The following is a 16,637-nucleotide window of genomic DNA, read 5'->3' as shown; positions in this document are numbered from 1 at the left end:
GGTGCGGCCGCCCTGACCATGATGGACACTTCCTCGCCGGCACCGCTTCTCACGGGGATCGTTAGCGCGGAGCCCACCGACTGCTCTCCTGACTGTCGCCGCCGCCACACTGAAGCCGGGAGGCCGGAGGAGACTCACCGGAAGTGCCGGACCTGAGACCCGGGGGGATGCCGAGGTCAGGCATTGGATGCAAAGGGAAAAAAATAACTGGAAAAGGCATTAGAACTTAAACATCCTGCAGAATAAAATTCAAAATACAATTGAATGACTTACGCTCCCGCCTAGACATAACTTTTTAGGTTATTTAAAATTAAGTTTTGAAGGTATTCCCCTCCAGACGAAGTTAGTAGAGTCCATCCCACTTAACGACTACATTACCCAGAATGCAGGCGCTCCTCCGGTCTTTGCTTCAGCCATTGAGGATTTGGGCGGAAGTGACCTACGCACCTGCCTTCGACCTGGACAGAGTGCCTATTGAAAACGTCATTGCTCCTTTCATTCGATGTATAACTGAATTTAAATTAAGAATCAAAGTATGTTTTTCCGTACGTGTCTAGTACAAGAGAGCAGGCCACTCTTCCCAAAGTAAATATGTCCGCCAAGCGTCGGGTTTCTGGGTAACACAGAGTTCAACAGGGGTAGCCTGGCGAAGCGCTAGTCCCCGCCCCCAATGGCGCCCAATCAGAAAAGAGGAAAGGCTGGGAACTCAGCCGCTATTGGTCGATGGCCTGGCCCAATCGGACGAGCCGCGCCTTGACCGCCGCTGGGGCCCTTGATATCTCAGCGGAGCGCAAGGTGTCCGGCTGCAGTGGCTATGTTCGTGTCCGATTTCCGCCGGGAGTTCTACGAGCTGGTGCAGAACCAGGTGACCCCCCAGTCCAGAACCCCGGCCAGGGCTTTGTAGCGGAGAAAGGATGAGGGGGAGTGGCCGTGGGTGGCTAAAGGGCGAGGAGGAGGGATCGGGGTTCGGGTCGTGGCGCTCAGCTGGGCTGCTCTTTTGCAGAGGGTCCTTCTCTTTGTGGCCTCGGACGTGGACGCTCTGTGCGCTTGCAAGATACTTCAGGTGAGCCCTGTGGGCCCTGGGAGAGAGGCGAGGGTGCAGGGTGGTCCAGGCCCGAGGGGTGTATGCCAGGTGGGCAGGGCAAGAGGTGGGGAGGAAGACTGGGGGGTCGCCTCCCTGGATGGACAGTGTAGGGTGGCTTAGAGGAGGCGTAGGTAAAGCAGTATTTTTGCAACAACCAAGGTGGAAAACCAAACTGGTTGCATTTGGGAGACTTTGACAGTTCAAACGTGGGGTCTGAGAGAGAGCAATCTCTGAGGGCCTAGTGCTGTCATTAGCGGTGCTGGCAAAAGTCCCTGACCAATTAGGGGACAGGAGTAGTTTGAGGTTTGCCATGGGTCGGGGCACCACCGTGCCTGATTAGTTTGTTTTGAATTCACTGCAGTGTTTACTTTGATTGGTTATTAGTTAGGGACTTCTTAGGTGACCTGAAGTCAGACCCACTTTTTTCTTATTTTTTTTTAAAAGAATGATTTTACCTAAGTTTAATTGTTGTTTTTTTATTATTATTGAACTTGACCAGAGAGAGAGAGAGAGAGAGAGAGAGAGGGAAAATGAGAAAACAAGAAAACAAGCTGCCAGGTCCGGGACTTGAACTGTAGTCAGCCATGTAGAAGTCCAGCATCTCTAACTACCACACTGGCCCTTTCTCCCAATGTTTTACTCTGGTGATTTTCAAAAATCCAACAAAGCTGACAGAATGGTATAGCAAACTTACATCCCTACCACTCGACTCCCCCAATGACATTTTGCTAATCTTAAATTATTGCATTTCTTTTGTCTCTCAGCCCATCTAGATTTTTTTTTTTTCCTGTTGTGTTTCAAAGTGAATAGTGGATATCCTAAATAAGCCCAGACCTTTTTTTCTTTTGAGAGGTTTTTGCCTTAGGTTGTGTTTCCTTGTCAAAAAGAGAAACAGAGGGACCAACAGTTAACGTAATGGCTATGTCGCTGGACACCCATGTAGTCAACCATGGTTCGAGTCCCAGACCCGGTGACTTAAAAGTCACGCCGGGCGTGTGTGTGTGCGCGTGCCCAAGATCCCAAGAGGAGAATGGAGGAAAAGGTATTGCGGCGTGGCCATCTCCCCTGGGGGTGATTTCTTGCTTTCTGTCTCTCTCTGTCTGTCTGGCGAGTGCACGTGCCCTATAGCAAAAACCTCTCAAAAAAAAAAAAAATAAAAAAATAAAGAGAGAAATAGAGACAATGAGAGGGAAAGTGAGAAATCATCCCTCAGGTGGGATGGCCATGTGCAACCCCTTCTCCTCCGTTCTCCTCCCAGGATCTTGGGCATGCACGCACACGTGCCTGGTGTGATTTTCAGGCCACTGGGTCCGGGACTCGAACTGCAGTTGGCCAGGTTGGAATCCAGTGATGTAACCGCTATGTCTTATGCTAGTTCCAAGGCAGACTTTGAACACTCTCTCTCCAGGCCCTGTTCCAGTGTGACCATGTGCAATACACGTTGGTTCCAGTTTCTGGATGGCAGGAACTTGAAACTGCATTTCTTGAGCATAGAGAACAGGTATGAATGACGTATTTAAGGATAACTGGGCTTTTTTTATTTACTCAGTCGTGTTTTAATGTTGGTATTCTTTCTAGTTTCACAACAAATTGTGTACATTTAAGTATCAACTACTTTAGGCAGTGGGAAAGAAAGACGTGGTATATATTCTAGTAATCTACCCTCAAGTTGGAGAAGCATTGTTTTTTTTTTGAAAGTTTTTGCTATAGGGCATGTGTGCTCGCCAGACAGACAGAGAGAGACAAAGAGACAGAAAGCAAGAAATCACCCCCCCAGGGGGGATGGTCACGCCACAATCCCTTCTCCTCCATTCTCCTCTCGGGATCTTGGGCCCACATGCACACGCACCCGGCACGACTTTCAAGCCACCGGGTCCGGGACGCAAACCGTGGTCGATTACATGGGAGTCCAGCGACATAGCCATTACACTAACTGCTGGTCCCATAAAGTTTATTTATTTATTTATTTGAAAACAATTATTTCACTTAACTTTTATTTATTTATTTATTCATTTATTTTAATTTGACCAGAGAGAGACAGAGTGAGAAAGAGAGTGAGGAAAAGTGAGAAAGTAAGCTGCCGGGTCTGGGACTTGAACCGCAGTTCACCATGTGGGAGTCTAGTGCCCTTAACCACTACATTACCAGGGACCAACAGTTGGTGTAATGGCTGTGTCGCTGGACTCCCATGTGGTCCACTGAGGTTCGAGTCCCGGACCCGGTAGCTTAAACTCACGTCAGGTGTGTGTGCCGTGCATAAACTCACGTCAGGTGTGTGTGCATGTGTGTCCAAGATCCCGAGAGGAGAATGGAAGAGAAGGGATTGCGGCGTGGCCACCCCCCCGGGGGGTGATTTCTCGCTTTCTGTCTCTCTGTCTCTCTCTGTCTGTCTGGAGAGTGCACGCACCTTATAGCAAAAGCCTCTCAAAAAAACAAACAAACAAACAAAACCACACCACCACCTGACAGCAAGTTTACCTATCTTTTCCATGGGTGAGACAGAGATAGAGAGACGGGTACCCCCCACAGAGTCCTCACACTGTGACCTACTCTCAATTTCAGTAAGTCGGGCTCATGGGGCATGTGCTCACCCGTGTATTCAGGGAAGTCTTCGGGCATGAACCTGGAACCTTCCTTTGCGGGTCAGCCTGGCAGAGTGTTTCAGTACTGCTGTGTCGCTGTCCAGCCCCTAGCTTGGTGTTTATGAAGAAAGAACTTGTTACCACGACCTTGTGTAATCAATTACTTAGTATTTAGATGCCCGTGGAGCATATGCGGTGTAAGACTCGCTACAGATCTAAACTCGTACCCGCTGTTAGCAGGCAGAGCTGGTGCAGCACCGTCCTTTGAAATCCGCAGGGACCAGATACATTTGGAAGTCTTGGTGTGCCCCTCCTTAGCTTCTTGACCCTGCACACGAGCCTTGGGCTTGCTGAGCCTCAGTGTGCTCCTCTGTGAAGTGGGAGAGCCACAGGGCCTGCCGCTCAGCGTCATCTCGGAAATGACATAACGTATTGGGTACGCTAAAGCGCTTAGCACAGGTCAGTTGTGGGCATTTTTCTTTTTAGAGGTTTTAGCCATAGGGGGCATGTGCTCGCTGGGGAGAGAGAGACAGAGACAGAGACTGTGGGAGGGGAAGTGAGAAATTATCCCCCCAGGGGGATGGCCATGCCGCAATCCCTTCTCCTCCAGTCTCCTCCTGGGTTCTTGGACACGCACACACATGTGCCCAGTGTGAGTTTTGAGTCACTGGGTCCGGGACTTGAACTGGGGTAGTCCATGTGGGAGTCTGGCAACATAACTACAGTGCCATCTGCTGACCTCAGCCACGGCCACTTTTCTTTTGAGAGGTTTTTGCTACAGGGCACGTGCGCTCGCCAGAGAGACAGAGACAGAGAGATAGAAAGCAAGAAATCACCCCCCAGGGGGGATGGCCACGCCGCAATCCCTTCTCCTCCATTTTCCTCTCGGGATCTTGGGCACGCACGCACACGCGCCCGGCGTGAGTTTAAGCCACCGGGTCCGGGACTCGAACCGTGGGTGATTACATGGGAGTCCAGCGACATAGCCATTACGCTAACTGCTGGCCTCAGCCATGGCCACTTTTGAGCCCTTTGCTCCCATGCCCTGCCGTATGTCAGTGGCTTGACGTGTCTTGGCAGCAGGACTCAGAGGCTTGGTGTGGAGAAGGGAAGGGGGCCTTGTCGATGCGATTACTTGCCAATGTCTTCCTTCTTTCTTAAGTTCCAGTATTTTATTCTCATAAACTGTGGAGCTAACGTGGACCTTTTGGATATCCTTCAACCTGGCGAAGACGCTGTGTTCTTCGTGTGCGATTCTCGCAGGCCAATCAACATCGTCAACGTATACAACGACTCCCAGGTACCCAGACCCCGGGGCCTCACCTCTGCTGTGCTCCACCCTCAATCTCTCTGGACCTTTTTATGCCATGTTTAAGTAGTACCTCATCTTCTTTTTCTTTTTTTTTTGAGAGAGAGATTTTTGCTATAGGGCATGTGTGCTTGACAGAGAGACAGAAAGTGAGAAATCACCGCCCCCCCGGGGGGGATGGCCACGCCGCAATCCCTTCTCCTCCATTCTCCTCTTGAGATTTTGGGCACACACACATGCGTCCAGTGGCCTCAAACCATGGTTGACTTATGTAGGAGTCCAGTGACATAACCAGTAGGCCATCCACTGGTCCCTGTACCTCCTATTCTTGGCAAGGCATGTGTCCACCTCCCCTGTGGGACTAGAACAGCCCAATCACAGGAGCAACCCGGTCTTTCCACCTCTTTTTCTTTTCTTCCTCTATGAGAGAGAAAGGAAGAGAAGCAGAGATAGGGTTCTTGTTTTTCTCTTAAGTTTATTTATTTCTTCCATGAAAGTCACACGTGCACAAAGACAGGCATCCCCAGCAGGGTCTTCGATGCCACAATCCACCCCCAGCCTCAGCCACCAACCATGGGCTTGTATGTACATGCTTGGTGGATAAGTGGAGGTCTTAGGATGTGAACAGAGGACCTTCTCATGTGGGTCCAGTGGCGTGGCTGATGCGCCACATGCCCCTTTATAAGTTGGAATGGGCATTGTGTCAGTTTCACCCTGCCATAGTCTCCCAGCCCCAGACTTCCAATCAGCTAAGACTGTAGACATGCAGTATTATAGACCTCGTGTGCTAAGTTGACCGGGGAACCAAACCCATGCCTCCAAGTTGGCTTCCCAAACCTGTGTGCCCCTGTGCCAGGTCCAGTCTTGTTCATCTTTGACCAGAGCCATGACACCTAGCTCTTCTTTTTTTTTTTTTTTTTTTGAGAGATTTTCACTGTAGGGCGCGTGCGCTCGCCAGACAGACAGAGAGAGACAGAGAGACAGAAAGCGAGAAATCATCCCCCAGGGGGGATGGCCACGCCGCAATCCCTTCTCCTCCATTCTCCTCTCGGGATCTTGGGCACGCACGCACACGCGCCCAGCGTGGGTTTTAAGCCACCGGGTCCAGGACTTGAACCGAGGTTAACTACATGGGAGTCCAGTGACATAGCCTTACGCTAACTGCTGGTCCCTTCATTCAGTAATTTTTTTAAAAAGTTGTATGAATCTGCCTGTGTCGTCATGGTTGGGATGACTGGATCCCACGTAGCCAAGTGTGTGGTTTGAGTACTGGACCCGGTGGCTTGAGAAACACGCCAGGTGTGTGTGCCCAGAGTCCTGAACAGAGGGAGAAACGGTGAAGGGGGTGCTCTCTGACAGTTCCCCACACCGAGCGCTTTCTGTCAGAGAGAGGAGAGATGCGATTGTTTTTCATTTTCAACCTAGATCAAATTGCTCATTAAACAAGATGATGACCTGGACATTCCCGCCTACGACGACATCTTCAGGGACGAAGAGGAGGATGAAGAGCAGTCAGAAAATGAGAGTGACGGGTCAGAGCCATCTGAGAAGCGAATGCGGTTAGAAGAGGTGTGTGTGGCCTCGTGGCATCCTGGGGAAACCTGTGTGCCCAGAGGTCCTGGGCCTGCCGGTCACTGGTGTACTTGGGGACAGTGGGAATTGAGGGGGGGGGGTTTGCAGGCATGAGTACCCCCTGTCCCCAGGCTGTGTGGTCTTGGCCAGGTTATTGGACTGCTGGGAGAGTGACATCCTTCACTTGATGTAGGCTCCTGTCGATGAAATGAATCAGGACAGCTCAGCTCTATGAGGAGTTAGTAAACATTTTAAAAGGTCATACAGAGAAACCGGGCTGGCCCCATAGACTGAGGGGCTAAGTGAGCCAGATCCCACATGGCTGACTGTGGTTTGAATCCCAGCCCTGGTGGCTTAAAAATCACACTGAGCAAGTGTGTCTCCATGCCCAGAATCCTGACACGATGAAGAAATGGAGAAGGGTGTGTGTGTGTGTGTGTGTGTGTGTGTGTGTGTGTGGTGTGACCATACCCCTCCGGGGCAGTGTGTGCAGGGTGCTTTCTCCCTCTCTGGCAGTGCCTATTTTATTCAGTAAGTTTTTTTTTTTGAGAGGTTTTCGCTATAGGGCGCATGCACTCACCAGAAGGAGAGAAACAGAGAGTCAGAAAGCGAGAAATCACCCCTCGGGGGGATGGCCAGACTGCAATCTCTTGTCCTCCGTTCTCCCCTTGGGATTGTGGGCACGCACGCACACGCGCCCGGTGTGAGTTTAAGCCACCGGGTCCAGGACTAGAACCATGGTCGACTACATGGGAATCCAGCAACATAGCCATTACGCCAACTGCTGGTCCCCAGATAGTGGATTTTTAGAACCACCATACTAGCCCATGCCTTCTTGTGCGGATTCATGCGGGTCGTGCCTGCAGAGTCAGCAGTTGCCAGGAGAATGGGAGAGGCAGTGAGCTCCCGTCCCTCCCCATGCGGAAGCTGGTACCAGGTGGGTGTGGGCTTCTCCCGGATCCCATGTGCTGGGGCGATGGACAGGCAGGTGCACAGACATGAAGTCCAGCTGGAGCAGGCGCTCAGCAAGTCCCCACCCCTCCGTGCACGGTGTCTGCAGTGTGGAGGGCGGGTCAGAAGGTGTCCGGCTGTCCCTACCTTCGCTCCTCCCTTCTCTGGAGCAGGCTGCGGTCTGGGCACAGGGATAACCCACACTCTGTCTCCGAGGTCCGAGCCCACTAGCGTCTGCCGAATCGGGACCTTCTTAGGCTGTGGGCATAACTTCCTGGCGTGATCTTTCCACCTTTGCTTTCTTTGTCCCCATACCAGGAGATAGTGGAGCGGACCATGAGGAGGCGACAGCGGAGAGAATGGGAGGCCCGGAGGTGAGTCTGCGGCAGCTTCTGGTGGAAGGAGTCTGCTTTGCCTGCTCTTGTGGTGCCAGCGAACTCTGTTTTTTTTTTTTTTGTTTGTTTTTGTTTTTGTTTTTTTCCTGGTCTAGATGCATTTTTTCCCCATTCTAGAATAACTCATGCTTTTAATTAGTTTTTTTTTTTTTTGGAGAGTTTTTTGCTATAGGGCACGTGCATTTGCCAGAAAGACAGAGAGCTAGAAATCACCCCCCAAGCAGGGATGGCCACACCGCAGTCCCTTCTCTTCCATTTTCTTCTCGGGATCTTGGGCACACACATGTGCCCGGCATGAGTTTAAGCCACCGGGTGTGGGACTTGAACCACGGTCGACTACGTGGGAGTCCAGTGACATAGCCATTACACCAACTGCTGGTCGCGATAACTCATGTGTTTTAGAACCGCTGGCCATTGGCTCCAGGAGTGAGCGCGTGGCCGTTGGACTGGAGGAGAGCTCTGGGCCACCCTCTGCATTGCCTCGGGTTCCTTGAGAGCAGGACAGGCCCAGAGTTGCCCAGGCACTTGTCCTCAGTTAGGGACAGTGGCCTCTGGTTCTTTGGTTTGCCATCCACTTTTCCAGATGTTGATACTGCTATTTACAAGCTCTTGATTAATGAAGTAGGTTCCAATTGTGTAATTAGGTCGCTGGCAAAGTCCAGACGCATTTTTCTATGCAAAAATTCGTCATGACTTTCCCGATGACCCAATATTTTTCGTAGGAAAGACGTATGAAAAAGGGGGCCTACAGGTGGCGTGGTGGTTAAGGTGCAGGATTCTCACATGGCTGACCACAGTTCACGTCTTAGACCCGAGACGTGAAGATCATACCTGACAACGTGTGCATGCATGCCCCAAATCCCGAGAGGACAGTGGAGAAGGGATTGTGGCATGGCCATCCCCTCTGGTGGGGGTGATGGCCCATTTTCCTTCTCATCGTCTCTGTCTCTCTCTGGCAAGTGCACATACCCTGTGACAAAAACAAAAGTTTGAAAATGAAATTGAACCATCTCTAATTCCTCTTCCTATTGTAGATGTTAAAAAAAAAGGCAGGGGGAGACAACAGCTGGTGCTCTGGACTCACGCATGGCTGACTGTGGTTTGAATCCCAGACCCGGCAGCTTGTTTTCTCACTTTCCCTCCCTCTCTCCCTGGTGACTATAGGAAATTAATAAGAATAATAAATAAAATACAATAAATAATTCTTTAGGGGAAAAAATGAAAATGGGTTGGCCTTGTAGCTTAATGATTAAGAAAGTCACTTCCCACATGGCCAGCTGTTTTAATCCCAGCCCCAGTGGCTTTAAAAAAACCACCGGGGGGATCAGCAGGGAGTGGAATGGGTGGCTATGTCGCTGGACTCCCATGTAGTCAACCGCGGTTCGTGTCCCGGACCCGGTGGCTTAAAACTCACGCCTGGCGCGTGTCCATGCATGCCCAAGATCCCGAGAGGAGAATGAAAAAGAAGGGATTGCGGCGTGGCCATCCCCTCTGGGGGGTAATTTCTTGCTTTCTGTCTCTATGTCTCTCTCTGTCTGTCTGGCGAGCGTACGCGCCCTATAGCAAAAACCTCTAAAAAAAACCACCACAGATATGTGCATGTATGTGTGTGTGTGCCCAGTGTCTGACATGTGATAGGGGGAGAAATGGAGGAGAAGGGACTACAGAATGACCACACCCCATGGGTTTGCTTTCTTTCCCTCTCTCTCGCTCTCTCTTTCGCTCTCTATCTCTCTCTCTGGTGAGTGCTTGTGCCCTCTGGCAATCACAAAAAAATGCTTTGAAATAAAGTATTTGGGGGCCAGCAGATGGCGTGGTGGTTGAGGCACTGGACTCCCACATAGCTGACTACGGTTCAATCCCAGACCTGGCTGGTGACTTTCTCACTTTCTCTCTCTCTCTCTCTCTCTCTCTGTGTCTCTGGTGAGTGTTCATGCCCTATAGCAAATTAAAAATAATAACAATAATACATACAATTAAATGCATAATTTTTTTAAAAAAAAAAATGCAAGTATTTGAAAGGCTAGCTTGAGTTGAGCATGCTTCACTGCCCTAGAGGTGGGTCCCAGGGGAATTCCTTTGCCAGAGTTGTCCTTGAAAGTCTTGCTGGGTGGGCCAGCTGACATTCTCTGCTGTTCAGCTGAAGATATGAACTCAGGCTGGCTGTTCTATAAGGCTAACCTAAAACCACTCCAAGAAATGTAAGGAAAAGTGAAAATAATCCAGAATCTTGCTAGCTAATTCAAAGAGATTCTGGGTTTCGATTTCTCCTCCATACTTGTGTTTATTTTACAGAATCATAATCTGCATCTACTTTTGCATTTGTTATATAAAATCACCATTTCGGATAGTTCTTTTGATTTTGATTTATTTTGCATTCATTCACTGTACATCAACATAGCGCACGAAATGAGATTTCCCATCCAGAATACACTATATATTGGCTTAATCGATAATATTACTATCCATGTTATCATGAGCAAATAATTCTGCCTTTCTTCTTTCTTATATATTTTGCATTTTTTTTCCTTTTGATTCCCTACTTCTCACCCTCTGCCATTTCCCACCCTCCTCCCATACTGTCTGTGGTATCTACAGTTGCTTTCGATGCCTCTTTCTTCCCCCTACATTTTACTGATGTACAAAAAAATCTTAATTAGGGACCAGCAGTTAGCGTAATGGGTATGTCGCTGGACTCCCATATAGTCGACCACGGTTTGAGTCCTGGACCCGGTGGCTTAAGCTCACACCAGGCGTGCATGCCTAAGATCCCGAGAGGAGAATGGAGAAGAAAGGATTATGGTGTGGCCATCCCCCCAGGGGGTGATTTCTCGCTTTCTTTCTCTCTGTCTCTCTCTGTCTTTTTGGCGAGTGCATGTGCCCTATCGCAAAAACCTCTCCAAAAAAACAAACAAACAAAAATCTTAATTAAATACTCTCAATAGCAAGTTCAGCTGATATATTCATATTTGTCTATTTGTCAACACATGTCTGACTTCACGCATAAAACTCAGTGAGTAGAATGAACATACTGTAAAGTAGCACCTAGCTGAGGCTATATAGCTTACTGTGGTCATTAAATGGGTATTTTTTAACGTGTTTGTTAAATTCAAGAAAAGTAGTTTTAGCTTTAATAAATTAAAATCACAAAATGTTAAGAGAAATTTGCTTAAGAGTTAAAGCCAGGAAAAAGGTTAGGATTCTACTCAAATAGTAGATAGATGAACTATCAACAGCTCAAAAAGAAGACAAAGAAACCTTAAATCTGGAAAACAAAGCATAGGAGAAAATCGGTAATGTTTTAGTCAAAAATCATAAGTTCTATTTATTCTACTGGTAATAGAATTACCAGTTCAGCCTCATATAATTAATCTCTCTTCTGTCGTGGTCCAATCTTTCCATTTACATTCTGAAGGTTAACATTCTATTCTGGACTTGTCCCTACCATTACGTTGGCCATTTTCTTGGTTGTTTTTGGATTCCTAGTTCTATGTGTCTGTCTTTAGTTTTCCTGGTATAGTATTCCCTTTAGAACTTTTTGGAGAGCTGGACTGATGTTGGTAAATTCTTTCAGGTTTGGTTTATGAGAATGTTTTTGTCTTTGCTTCCCATAAAAAGGATAATCTTGCCAGATATAGAATTCTTGGTTGAAATTTTCATTCAACGCTTTGCATGTATTTTCCCATTCTTTTCTTGCTTGCATTGTTTCCAATGAGAGGGCCACTATTAGCCTAATGGGATATCCTTTGTAAGTAACTTGATGTTTCTCTCTTGCCAGTTTTAGAATCTTGTCCTTGTCTGTGGTTTTAGTCAATCTGGCTATAATGTGCCTTGGAGAAGATCTCCTTGGGTTGGCTCTATGCGAGGTCCTTTGTATTTCTTGGGTCTGGATATTTGAATGCCTCTCTAGGTTTGGAGAATTTTTCTTCTAGGATTTCATGGACTAGGTGATCAATGCCCTGATTAGTTTCTTCACTTTCTGGGATACCGATGATCCGGATGTTTGGATGTTCAATGGTATCTAATATTTCTCGTATATTATTTTCATTTCATTGGGTTATTTTCTTCATCTTTATGGTGAGTTTTCTAGGACAGTGTCTTCTACATCTGAGATTCGATCTTCTACATAATCTAATCTGCTTTTAATACTTTCAAGAGAGGTTTTGATTTCCTATATTATAGCCTTCACCTCTACCAGTTCCATTTGATTCTTTTTTTATGGTATGTATTTCCTCTTAAAACTTGTACAAGAATGGGGAACCAGCAGTTAGCGTAATGGCTATGTTGCTGGACTCCCACATAGTCAACTGTGGTTCGCGTCACGGACCTGGTGGCTTAAAAATCACGCTGGGCGCGTGTGTGTGCGTGCCCAAGATCCCGAGAGGAGAATGGAGGAGAAGGGATTGCGGCGTGACCATCCACCCTGGGGGGTGATTTCTTGCTTTCTGTCTCTATGTCTCTGTCTCTGGCAAGCGCATGCGCCCTATAGCGAAAAACCTCTCAAAAAAAAAAAAAAAACTTGTACAAGAACTTCCTCACCTCCTGGAACTTCTTGTCTCTTTCCTCCTGCATCTTCTGGAGTTCATCGTCTCTCTTGCATTTCTGTTAGCTTTGTCGCTACGAATATTCTATATTCTTCATCTGACATTTCCATGAGTTCCATTGTACCATTTGTGCATGACGAGCTGTTCTTTTCCCTTGGGGGATAGATATTTTCTGGGTTTTTAATACTTGTGCCTCTGCGGCGGTTTCTGGTCATCTGATAAATTCTACGTTTCTTCTTAATTTCTTAAAGTGAAATCCAAGCATTCAGAGATGTGCAGGAGGCGGTGATCTGCAATCTCTCTGCAGTTCCATTTTTCTCCCTTTGTGTAGCAGATCCAGTGGGAATTGAGGATTATACAGTCTCGTGGATCTTGGGGTCTGGAGGGTAAAGTTTGAGCAGAAACTCTTCAGTTGTCTTAGCCCCCGAAAGGGATTACTCCGAGCTCGCAAGCCCATTTTCGATAGCTCCAACCAGCCTTCTACACTACAAAGTGAGCCAGCCGCGTAGTGCAGCAGGTAAGGGCTGTGTGTAGAGAACCAGACCCCACATGGCTGATCATGGATCGAATCTGCATGAAAACTACGCTACGCACATGTGTGCATGTACCCCACATCCTGATGGGACAGAGAAATGGAGGACAAGGATTGTGGTGGGACAATGCTCCATTGTGGGGTACTTTCTTTCTCTCTCTCTCTGAGGGGTACATGTGCCCTCTGGCAATTAAAAAAAAGAAAAAGTGGGGATGGCAGGTGACGTGGTGGTTAAAGGTGCTGGATTCCCACATGGCCAACTGCGGTTCGAGTCCTGGACCTGGTGACTTGTTTTCTCGCTTTCCCTTTCTCTCTCTCTCTGTCTAACATAAAAAAATAATAATAACAAATAGAATTTCAGAAGTAAGTAATTCTTTAAAGAAAAAAAGAAAAAGGCAGGGCCAGGGACCAGCAGTTAGCATAATGGCTATGTCGTTGGATTCCCATGTAGTCGACCGCAGTTCGTGTCCCGGACCCAGTGGCTTAAAACTCACACACATGCCCAAGATCCTGAGAGGAGAGTGGAGGAGAAGGGATTGCGGCATGACCATCCCCTCTGGGGGGTGATTTCTCGCTTTCTGTCTCTCTGTCTCTTTCTGTCTTTCCGGCAAGCGTATGCCTTAGAAAAAAAACACCTCAAAAAAAAAAAAAAAAAAGGCAGGGCCAATAGGTGGCATGCACGTTAAGGTGGCTAGACCCCACATGGCTAACTTCGCAGTTCGAGTCCCAGCCAGTGGCTTGAAAGTCACGCTGGACGCATGTGCCCGTGTGCCCAAAATCCCGAGAGGAGAATGGAAGAGAAGAGATTGCAGCGTGGCCATCCCCCTGGGGTGATTTCTCAGTTTCCCTCTTCCTCTGTCCTCAGTCTCTCTCTGGTGAGCGCATGTGCCCTATCAGAAAAATAATAATTAGAAAAAAAGAAAAGGCAAGAAACCCATGAGCTGCATGGAACTTATTAGAAGTTGGCGCTCTCCCTTCTTTTATATTCCAGATGACTGCCAATGTCGTGCTCTGGCAAATAAGGCTGCAAGGATAACTTTTGCTCAGCAAGAATTTTGGCATGCTTGTTCCTTTAAGTTGTTGTTTGGGCATAATTTCCTAGAAATGTGATTGTAAAACTACTTAATGAATTTTATTATTATTATCCATTTATTTTATTATTATTGCTTTAATTCATCAGAGAAAGATGGAGAGAGAGAGAAAGTGAGAAAGCAAGCTTCCAGGTCCAGGACTTGAACCATGGTCAGCCATGTGGGAGTTCAGTGCCTTAACCATTACGCCACCTGCTGACCCGGGGCAATGCCATTTTGCATCATGATTGCCCTTGTGGTTTATGCCGATTTCACTGCCTTCTCGGCATTGCGCGTGTATGTTTCCTCAGGAGGCAGCGAGTGAAAACAATGGTCCTATGATCGAATCCGATTTTCTTTGAATACTGTCAGGATTTAGCATTTTCCCACATGTTGGGCCTCCGTAGTACTGCTTCGTGTCACAGAGCTGCGTTTTCTGTCGTTACAGAAGAGACATCCTTTTTGACTACGAGCAGTATGAGTATTACGGGACGTCGGTAAGTATGCAAAGTTCTGTGGGAGTCGCCATCACGTTCTGATTCTAGAGATCGCTGTCCTAAAACGTGAGGGAGGGACCCGCAGTTAGCATCATGGCTATGTCGCTGGACTCCCATGTAGCCAACTGCAGTTCGAGTCCCGGACCCAGTGGCTTAAACTCACACCAGGCGCGTGTGTGTGCATGCCCAAGATCCCGAGAGGAGAATGGGAGAGAAGGGATTGCGGCATGGCCATCCCCCCTGGGCGGTGATTTCTCCCTTTCTGTCTCTCTGTCTCTCTCTGTCTTTCTGGCGAGCACATGCGCCCTATAGCAAAAACCTCTCCAAGAAAAAAGAAAAACTCGATGGGCATGTATACATGCGTGTCCAAAAATCCTGAGAAGAGAATGAAGGAGAAGAGAGTGTGGTATGGCCATCCCTCCCCGGGACTGATTTCTCAGGTTCCCTCTCTCTTTGTCTTTCCGGCAAACACAAATGCCCTGTATCAAATATCTAAAAATATAAAAACAAAAAAGAAGAGAAGTTTCCAATAAAACATTCTATGTTTAGTTTTTTATTTTTTTGAATAGAGATTTTTGCTATAGGACGTGTGTGCTTGCCGGAGAGACAGAGACAGACAGAAAGAGAGAAATCACACACATCCCGGGGGGGATGACCATGCTGTCATCCCTTCTCCTCCAGTATCCTCTCGGGACTTTGGACATGCACATACACGTGCCCGATGTGAGTTTTAAGCTGTTGGATCTGGGACTTGAACTGTGGTTGACTGCATGGGAGTCCAGCAACATAACCATTACACCATCTGCTTGTCTCTGTATTTAGTTTTTTCTTCTTTTTTTAAGAGAGATATTTTGTTTTAGGGCATGTGCGCTTGCCATAGAGACAGAGAGACAGAAGGCAAGAAATCATCCCCAAGGGGGGCTGGCCATGCTGCAATCCCTCCTCCTCTCCAGATTTTCGGCAATGTATGTACATGGCATGAATTTTAAGCCACCTGGTCCGGGATTCGAACTGCGGTCAGCTCTGTGGGAGTCTAGTGCTAGTGATGTAACCTTTACACCATCAGCTGGCCCCTGCATTTAGTTTTTTAATATGACCATAGGACCTTGAGCTCTGAGCAGCGTATTTCCAAGGTCCCTTTTATCGTAGGGTTCCATTGTTCTTTGATGGATCATCTTTTGTCCTCTCTCTGCTCAGTCCTGGCAAACGGAACATTCTCAGCAGTGGGCAGGGAGGGTATTGATACCTACTCTGAAAAGATATCCCTTTTTTTTTTTGGAGAGGTTTTTGCTTTAGGGCGCATACTCTCGCCAGAGAGACGGAGAGAGACAGAAAGTGAGAAATCACCCCCCAGAGGGGATGGCCACACTGCAGTCCCTTCTCCTCCATTCCCCTCTCAGGATCTTGGGCATGCACACACACGTGCCCAGCGTGAGTTTAAGCTACCGGGTCCGGGACTCGAACTGTGGTCGACTACGTGGGAGGCCAGCGACATAGCCATTACGCCAACTGCTGGTCCCAGATCTCCCTTTTCTTTAGGTGCATAGGCAGTTCACTGGAAATCCTCTCCCTGAAGGAGGAAGCCCAGCAGATCTCGGCTGAGAGGAACATAGGGTCCAACTCTGATCTCCCTCACAGTCTCCTACCAAACTCACACCCACCACTCACAGAGAGCCAAATGCTTCTGTCTATGGAGAGCCCTGTTAGAAAGCTCCTAGGGCCGGCAGCTGGTGTGGTGGCCAAGGCGCTGGACTCCCACATGGCTGGCCACAGTTGGAGTCCTGGGCCTGTTGGCTTGCTTTCTTACTTTCCTTCTCTCTCTAGGTATGTCTCTCTTTGGTCAAATGAAAAAAAAATAAATGAACGAATAGATAAAATTAAATAAATAATTATTTTTTAAAAAAAAAAAAAAAAGGAAAGAAAGAGCTTCCTGAGTATGGGAAAATGGAATTTTAAGGTCAAAACCAGGTACAGTACTTACAAGAATTTTAGAATATGGCCTGGTTTAAAATTGAGCTCTGCCAACTTAATATTTTCCTCCTGGTTTGCTTATGGATCCTAGAAGGGAAAAATGAATTCAATACCTTTCCAAATTACTACA

The 16,637-nt window shown here is 47.7% G+C and overlaps 2 protein-coding genes across 4 annotated transcripts in view; one reads left to right on the top strand and one right to left on the bottom strand.

Annotated features, from left to right (window-relative positions):
* Positions 1–147, bottom strand: part of UFD1 (ubiquitin recognition factor in ER associated degradation 1) — a 38,068-nt gene extending 37,921 nt beyond the window's left edge. For all 3 annotated transcript variants that reach the window (XM_006150403.3, XM_014588570.2, XM_027772612.1), the window contains exon 1: positions 18–147. In XM_006150403.3, the coding sequence (XP_006150465.1) occupies positions 18–20 (3 nt within the window). In that variant the 5' untranslated portion in view covers positions 21–147. The remainder of the gene's footprint in view (positions 1–17) is intronic.
* A 621-nt stretch (positions 148–768) lies between these two features.
* CDC45 (cell division cycle 45) overlaps positions 769–16,637 on the top strand; it is a 36,434-nt gene continuing 20,565 nt past the window's right edge. The window contains exons 1-7 of the mRNA XM_014588561.2: positions 769–865; positions 1,004–1,063; positions 2,493–2,585; positions 4,829–4,966; positions 6,401–6,544; positions 7,817–7,872; positions 14,488–14,536. Coding sequence (XP_014444047.1) covers positions 815–865; positions 1,004–1,063; positions 2,493–2,585; positions 4,829–4,966; positions 6,401–6,544; positions 7,817–7,872; positions 14,488–14,536 — 591 coding nt within the window. The 5' untranslated portion in view covers positions 769–814. The remainder of the gene's footprint in view (positions 866–1,003; positions 1,064–2,492; positions 2,586–4,828; positions 4,967–6,400; positions 6,545–7,816; positions 7,873–14,487; positions 14,537–16,637) is intronic.

Source organism: Tupaia chinensis, unplaced genomic scaffold, assembly GCF_000334495.1.
Source record: "Tupaia chinensis unplaced genomic scaffold, TupChi_1.0 Scaffold000287_1, whole genome shotgun sequence".
Classification (NCBI taxonomy): Eukaryota; Metazoa; Chordata; class Mammalia; order Scandentia; family Tupaiidae; genus Tupaia; species Tupaia belangeri.
The sequence above is the reverse complement of the archived record's forward strand: the minus strand, read 5'-3'. Positions and strand labels throughout refer to the sequence as shown.